General features: G+C 42.3%; 1 protein-coding gene across 6 annotated transcripts in view; it reads right to left on the bottom strand.

The window, feature by feature from the left end:
• Positions 1-6,456, bottom strand: part of si:zfos-911d5.4 — an 89,374-nt gene extending 82,918 nt beyond the window's left edge. For 3 of the 6 annotated variants that reach the window (XM_037544340.1, XM_037544339.1, XM_037544338.1), the window contains exons 1-4: positions 5,980-6,330; positions 4,232-4,332; positions 3,663-3,814; positions 1,057-1,285 (exon numbers count right to left, since the gene is read on the bottom strand). In XM_037544340.1, coding sequence (XP_037400237.1) covers positions 1,057-1,285; positions 3,663-3,814; positions 4,232-4,332; positions 5,980-6,176 — 679 coding nt within the window. In that variant the 5' untranslated portion in view covers positions 6,177-6,330. Of the gene's footprint in view, positions 1-1,056; positions 1,286-3,662; positions 3,815-4,231; positions 4,333-5,979; positions 6,332-6,372 lie in introns of those variants that run through there. The other 3 variants (XM_037544337.1, XM_017685031.2, XM_037544341.1) reach the window with 3 other exon arrangements.
• Positions 6,457-8,530: the final 2,074 nt, after the last annotated feature.

The raw sequence follows: 8,530 nt of genomic DNA, 5'->3' as shown, positions 1-8,530 counted from the left end.
CATGAAGCACGCCCAACTTCATGCCCATGTTTCAGAAGGGAGTTAATAAAATTGCAACATTCAGAGGTTCATAAGCCAACGGCTGTGCTAGAAGGCGGAGTCTGAGGTCGAGGTAGAGTTAACAAAACAAACTCCTTTTTTTTAAAGACTGTGTAGTGAGTTTATTTTTCTAAAATGACACATTTAAATAACATGTTTAAATTTTTAAATGAAATCATTTCAGTGAGAGACACGTCTTTGTTTTCTTTATTTTAGGGGCGGCGCCAGTAGCATAAAACACAAGCACAGTGTAATGTGTCTTTAAATGGAACACAGAACACTCGTGTGATAAAGATCTAATGATAAAGATCTAATGATAAAGATCTAGTGATAAAGATCTAATGATAAAGATCTAGTGATAAAGATCTAATGATAAAGATCTAATGATAAAGATCTAGTGATAAAGATCTAGTGATAAAGATCTAATGATAAAGATCTAATGATAAAGATCTAGTGATAAAGATCTAATGATAAAGATCTAATGATAAAGATCTAGTGATAAAGATCTAGTGATAAAGATCTAATGATAAAGATCTAATGATAAAGATCTAGTGATAAAGATCTAATGATAAAGATCTAATGATAAAGATCTAGTGATAAAGATCTAGTGATAAAGATCTAATGATAAAGATCTAATGATAAAGATCTAAGGATAAAGATCTAATGATAAAGATCTAGTGATAAAGATCTAACGTTAAATTCTGATCAAATAAAATGCGACCTGCTGGAAACTGGCTCGTCCTGCGGCAGTCAGGATGGGAGAGTTTAATCCCAGAGGAGGAATATAAAGGAATATTTACAGACATCCTCCTTATAAACTAATCCAGTTCACTAGTGCTTAGCGCTCCAGGCTACATGCACTGAACCTTTTGTTCCATCAGTTTCAGGCACAAACTGGACGCCTTCTGCTCTCGTGTTAAGTATGAAACCGGCTCATGGGCGTGAGGAGCGTGAGAAACGCGTGTGCTCCTCCTCAAGCAGAGCCTGCTTGATGTTTGTCTTCCGGCAGTTTCTCACCTGAGATCCATGACGGCGTCAGAGCGTCTGTGATCCAGGCCATGTATCCCTCCCTGAGTGAGCACAGGAACGTCTCCAGATCACCACAGGAGACCAACTCCTTCCTTTTCCTTAACCCATCATTGAGAATACAGCGAGGAGAGAGGAAGAGGACTCTGGGTAAGAAGAGAGACTGCCTGACGTGCACTCCACACTGCCTCACATGGCTGCACAGGTCACTGGCCTTCCTCTGAGAAAACAAATATTTGTCACATTTTACTCCAAAGCATTCAGTTTAAAACCGTCCTTACCGTCATTACAAGACACAAGACCACGAAACACGTCACCGCCAGCTTTTCACGCGCGCCCGGCTCATATGCACATCCTAAATATGAATACAGTGCAGAACAAAACCGACACCTCTTCAATCTTCTAAAACGTCAAATAGGCTGGAACAACCCGGCTAATGAACAGCTGCTACACACAGGCTGTCAGGCTTCTGAACAAGCTGAGAAGCTGTGGGTCCGTCCCGAACTACCACTTCACTCGGTCACTGTCAGCATTATTATCATATTATCTCTGCTATGGACAATAACACCTTAACACTGAGCCACTTAACAGAACATCAACACAGTCACTCACGTCACTTTAAATGCATGCTGTCTCTGTCTTGTGTATATTGTCTCTATACTTTGTGTATAATTTCTCTAGATTTTGTTCTTTTTTTTATTTCTATATATTTTACTTATTTCTTTCTGTAGAGTGAGTATCTGAGAAATGGCCTGACATGTGCAAATGACAAATAAAGATACATTTTCATTTGAAGAAGAGGAACTGCTGCTGTGATTTCCCCTTAAAAATAACAGGTTAGTCTATATTAACATTACACTTCACTGTAGAAAGTCAGAAGAAGAGCAAAGCGTAATTATTCAGCCCTTTCAACAAAATAGTTACGGCTGTTTGGCTGTTTCTTTGCTTGATAGACAGAATCAGCTACACTGGAATTTTCACAATTCTGGTCTCTATTGGTGGCACAAGATCCACACAGCAAGGAACGGTCACAAGACTAAGATCAACAACAGAACAAACAAAAAGCCTGACGGACAAACGGACGGACGGATGGACGGAAGGATAAACGGACGGACGGACGGATGGACGGACGGACAGACTGATGGACGGACGGGCGGACAGACCTTTATTTATCCCACAGGGAAACTGCAGTGTTTCAGTAGCAACAATAAATGTAGACCGACGTGCTGCGGCACAGCGGTCAGAGACCCAAAGGAGTAACGACTCACTCCAAGTATGCAAATGAGACGATCAAGTGAACAAAACACGGCTCCACGACCAAAATAAACGAAAATGACCTGACCTTCCAGCCGGCGTTACAGCAGGCAGTCAAACCATAAACACGACCTCCTCTGACCTCAGCAGGCTAATACCAGGAGTGCGCGCTGGAGCGTTTGTGGAAAACCCTCATCATCTTCACCATCATCATCATCATCATCTCAACCTCAGTACAAGCACAATGTGTTTCTAAGTGGACTGGCACTCTTTCAGACGCAGGTCAGTGACCCCTGTTGGATTTAGCTTTTCCCCTCTTCCCTTTTTACCATAATTGTTGCAATCTAAATGGAGAGCTCACCGTCTATAGGCTCGTCCCCTCTTAGTGGACATTATTTAATTCAGTTTCAACTGGATAGAGCTGCTTCATAAAGCATGTGCTATTCACTCCACCAGCCTGCTGGCCTGAGCGCCGGAGATACAGGGTAGTGCAGAGAGGAGAACTGGGTGGTTATGATCAGCAAAGACAAAGCAAATAAAACCCAGGCTGAATTTTCCAGCTGCGTGATGTCCAGTGATGCACTTTCTGTTTATTGGTAACAGTGCGCCATACAGTCAGGAAGCATATAAGCAAGTCTATTTGAGTGAAATTATGGGAAATGGTTAAGATTAAGACAATTAAACGAACTGGTCACAGTGGTGGTGATGGGAACCAGATGCCCGAAGAGTTTCACGCCTCTAAAAGCTCCTTTACAGAACGTTTCTGATGAAAGGGTTATAAACATGTTGCCTGACGTCTCAGATCTTGTTTTATGATAGATTTACAGATTTATAGATTTATTATCAGATTTTTGGCCTTTTTTGTGACATTTCTCAGTTTCAACGTTTGATTTGTTGCCTTTTTACTATTTTCAGATTAATTTATTTGGACATCACTGCATTTTAAAGAGCGTCCAAACTTTTTTGGAAATGGGGTTGTATATATACACACTCAAAAGACTCGTGTGGGTTCTCTGGTGGTTCTGGATGGTAAATAAAGTGTCTATATCTGTGTTGTAGTCATGGCGACACCTGGTTCCCATCACCACCACTGTCACCAAGCGGTAGTTACACCAAACCGCTCTGAATGACTTTGTTTCCTTTTATTATGCAGAAATTAAAAAGTGGAATTCTCCTTTAAATACTCAGCGAAGTTTGCGGCAGGCGTGCGATGATTTAGCTGTGCAGTTTGATGCTAACTCGTGGGCTATAAGCTTCCAGTAAAGGTGAGCGTCTTGGCTGATCGATCAAGCTGTGTGAATTAGATTTTTCACTGAACTTTCCCTTCATTTAAAGTCTCTTACCACAACGGCCTGCAGGGGATCAGGGACCTGCTGGATGGACGTGTTGGTGAAGTTTGGCCCCTCCTCTTTCATCTGGACGTGCCAGGTGTTCGCTCCCTGAGCTGACACAACACCTGTCCATGGCTTCACGTCAATACAGTAAACTCCAGAACCTGCACACAGGGGGAGTAAGGAAGAGGATTCACACTGCATGTCCAAACGTTTACAGAAAGCATGAATTCAGCTGCATTAAAGGGCCCATATCCCACATTTTTTTGCATTTTATTTTTCCATTATGTTTTTTGGTAACGCCCATCCAGACTGCGTGTAATGCAGCACGTTACCTAAAATGAGGTCGACACCCCACAATCACCATCCTTGGACACCAAGGATGGGCACCAAGTCAATGAGGAGTGGGCTAAAATGGATAGAACCTAAGAAGAGGTGTGATCCTTACTGGACAGAACAGGTGCTGGATAAAGGGGATGCTTAACTGAGCATTAGAGACGAACAGGCAACCTTTAAACTCAGAGAGTTTTAAACCGGGTCACAGCAGAACCCGAGGCTGTATCACCTACACTGTGCTGTACCTGTGATGATGACGAGGTTGATCTCCTCTCTTGCTGTCTGGAACCGGTTAGGCACACGCAGGTTACAGAACACGTCCTCCTTCTTCAGCCCACTGACCCTCCTGACAGTGTGAGGACACGTTTGTTAGAGAGGCTCTGAGCTGAATGAGCTCTGATCACTTCATCACCATCACAATGAACTGCAGCACTCGTCACTCAACAGTAACCCCCTGTTACCACGGCACCACGGGACCTCTGGACTATGAGATGTACACAGACAGGCAGGCAGACAGACAGACAGACAGACAGACAGACAGACACAGATAGAAATACAGACAGACAGACAGACAGATAAATAGACACAGACAGAAATACAGACAGACAGACAGACAGATAAATAGACACAGATAGAAATACAGACAGACAGACAGACAGACAGATAAATAGACACAGATAGAAATACAGACAGACAGACAGACAGACAGACAGACAGATAGATAGATAGATAGATAGATAGATAGATAGATAGATAGATAGATAGAAATACAGACAGACAGACAGACAGACAGATAGAAATACAGACAGACAGACAGACACATAAATAGATACAGACAGTAATACAGACAGACAGATAGAAATACAGACAGACAGACAGACAGACAGATAGAAATACAGACAGACAGACAGATAGACAGATAGAAATACAGACAGACAGACAGATAAATAGATACAGATAGTAATACAGACAGACAGACAGACAGACACATAAATAGATACAGACAGTAATAGAGACAGACAGACAGACAGATAGAAATACAGACAGACAGACAGACAGACACATAAATAGATACAGACAGTAATACAGACAGACAGACAGTAATACAGACAGACAGATAGAAATACAGACAGACAGACAGACAGACAGATAAATAGATACAGATAGTAATACAGACAGACAGACAGATAGGCAGATAGAAATACAGACAGACAGACAGACAGACAGACAGATAAATAGATACCGATAGAAATTCAGACAGACAGACAGACAGACAGACAGATAAATAGATACAGATAGAAATACAGACAGACAGACAGACAGACAGATAAATAGATACAGACAGATATACAGACAGACAGACAGACAGATAGACAAATAGAAATACAGACAGACAGACAGACAGACAGATAGACAGATAAATAGATACAGATAGAAATACAGACAGACTGACAGACAGACAGACAGACAGACAGACAGATAGATAGATAGATAGAAATACAGACAGATAGACAGACAAACAGATAAATAGATACAGATAGAAATACAGATAGACAGACAGACAGACAGACAGACACATAAATAGATACAGACAGTAATACAGACAGACAAACAGACAGATAGAAATACAGACAGACAGACAGACAGACAGACAGACAAACAGACAGATAGAAATACAGACAGACAGACAGACAGATAGATAGAAATACAGACAGACAGACAGACAGATAGATAGATAGAAATACAGACAGACAGACAGACAGACAGAAATAGAGACGGATAGACAGACAGATATACAGACAGACAGACAGAAACAGAGATGGATAGACGGACAGACAGACAGATATACAGACAGACAGACAGAGCGATACACCTATCTTTATTCCTACATAAACACATCAATGCAAAACAAACTCAAACAGTCCAAATACTAAAGCCATGCGACGGTGATGATGATGATGATGATGATAATGATGATGATGGACTCACTGACCGGAAGTGTTGGATCAGTTCTGGTAAGCTGGGAATTTTCTCCGGTCTGTTTTGTGTTCCACTACTTGGAAGGCCTGAACTGCCAGAACCAGCAGACCCATCAGAACCTCCGGGGTCAGTGTTGTTTCTGGAGCTGCTGGAGCCTCCGGGCCCTGAGGAGAGATACATGTGGCCCAACCTGCTCCCCAACTGGAACATTCTTCTGCTGAGGCGCACCTGGACCTGCTGAACAGCAAACAACTGAGCTGACCCTGTAAAACCTCACAGCCCAGTGAGAAAACAGATTCAGCTGAACCGAGACACCCTGAGAGCCTCCCGCCCCCTACAAGCCCCTACAAACGACTCAAAGAAGCCCGGCTTCAGTTTTACAGACATAAAGACATGGAACTCTTACGTGAGGAGGTCGGTGGGCTTGTTTGTCCGCAGGTCAGCCTTGAGCCGCTACTGAATCAGAGAACACGCTTTCTAAGAAGTGAACATGTGAGGAATGAAACCGGATCCGTCCAGCGGGACCCAGAAGATGTAAACAACAAGCCACGTGGAGCCTTCAACCCCCCCACCACACTCCCTCCCCCCGAGACAAAGCGCGATTTCACAACCGCTGGACCAACCGGTTCTTCTGAATCGGTTCGTTCGAATCGGTTCTTTCCATTTAACCGAACGAACCGATTCACTGAATTCCCTTTAACAAGACTTTTAACAAGAGTCAAAAAATAAGAAGTTAATCTCCGAAAATAACAGGTGTAAGTGGTTAACTGAGGCCAGAAGAGCTTGGACACACATTTTCATTGGTATTTAAGAAGTTTGTCAACAAGCTGGAGCAAAAACATCAATCACACGTTCAGATCTCAGATGTTTATAAGCACTGAGTTATGATCTGTTTAACCCTCAGCTGCTTGGTGTTGCCACATGGCTACAGTCACCTGCTCAATGTCACTAAAATGTCAGTACTGTGAGGCGACAGCGCCACCCACCGCGCCACCGCGCCGCCCCACTGAAAAACAGTGCTTTCTTATTTAATTGTGGAAAATTACTGAAAGGGTCTTTTATTTTGAAAGGATTAACGCTTTATGACATCACATGACCAGCAATTTTAATGATGATGTTGTTATTACCATACATTCCAAATGCCATTTAAATGTATTGATTTCCAATATTTGTAGATCAGTTTTGAGTCGTGCGCTTCACTGAGTATACGCTGGATTTGTTTGTTCTTGTTTACAATAAAGGGATAAAAAGAATTTTAGAGAAAATTTTAATTTTGTGATGCTTTTTTTTAGCTAGTAACCCAATAAATGTTTACAAATAAATATTCATTTTCAAAATTTCCATTATTTATTTCAAATAACAAAAACACACAAAAACATTATGATGTCTGAGTAATAATTCATGCAGCAGAGGGTTCAACTTAAGGAATTAATTCATTAATATGATTAAAATGTATTGAATGTTTGTCCCAAACTCCACATGAATACACTTAAAAATAATACTTATTGTTTCAAAGATAATCTTTTAAGTGAAGCTGAAAGAAATTAAATTATCTTGAGTTTGATGTCGCAAAACAGGCGGCACGCCCCTGCGTGTTAAAGGAGGCGGTGATTGCATCCCTGCCTGATCAGGTAGGACCACAGGACTGACGTGGGTGGAGTCAGTGACGCAACAAAGCTGAGCAGAGTTTAAATTTATGCAAATAAGGAGCAAAGCTATGTGGCGATTACCAATAGGAATGGAGCCAGAGAGGAGAATTCCACTCTGCAATGTCTTCTGGGTTTCTCGGACGCTAGGGGGCGCTCCTGCGCGAGTCCAAAATGAATGGGTTGATATGCAGTTTTTGAGCAAAATCATATTTTATAAACGCTGAAACATTTCAATGGAAAAGAATTCCTTCGTGACCTGTCCAGGGTGTATCCTGCCTTCTGCCCGATGACTGCTGGGATAGGCTCCAGCACCCCCCCACGACCCTGACGGAGAAGCGGCTTGGAAAATGGATGGATGGATGGATGGATGGATGGATGGCTTCCTTCGTTTCCTGAACAGAAGGCATGTGGTCTTTAAATAAACATTAAATTAAGCATTCAGCCGCCACGCACGAGTCTTCAGCCAGCCAGAGTTACAACAACGCGGCTCAAATATTAGAACAAACCAATTCCAAGGCATCCTGGTTTCTGCAGAATGGCCCACAGATTTACACGCATGTGTGTGAGTGTGTGTCACTGCTGTCGGAACAAAAACCTCGGATCTTTACAGAAGAAGGAAAAAACATCGACTTTCATTAAAAGGAAACAAGATTTTTCCAAGTAGTTTATGGTCGTTTCTTTTGGTCCATTCTTCATGAAATTAACACACAATGTAAAGAGTAACAGACAATTTCAAATGATGTCTCACACACACACACACACACACACACACACACACAAAGGCCTCCACCCCCTCATTCCTGGGTTTGCCGTTAGGCTCAGCCATCAAAATAACACAGCCGTCCGTCTTCAGTCAAATCTCCGGCTACAAAACACCCAACGGAGCTCACACCTCCACCTAAACCCTGCGGCGAA

The sequence above is a fragment of the Pygocentrus nattereri genome, chromosome 13 (genome assembly GCF_015220715.1).
Source record: "Pygocentrus nattereri isolate fPygNat1 chromosome 13, fPygNat1.pri, whole genome shotgun sequence".
Taxonomy (NCBI): domain Eukaryota; kingdom Metazoa; phylum Chordata; class Actinopteri; order Characiformes; family Serrasalmidae; genus Pygocentrus; species Pygocentrus nattereri.
This window is presented reverse-complemented; position numbering and strand designations above follow the sequence as displayed.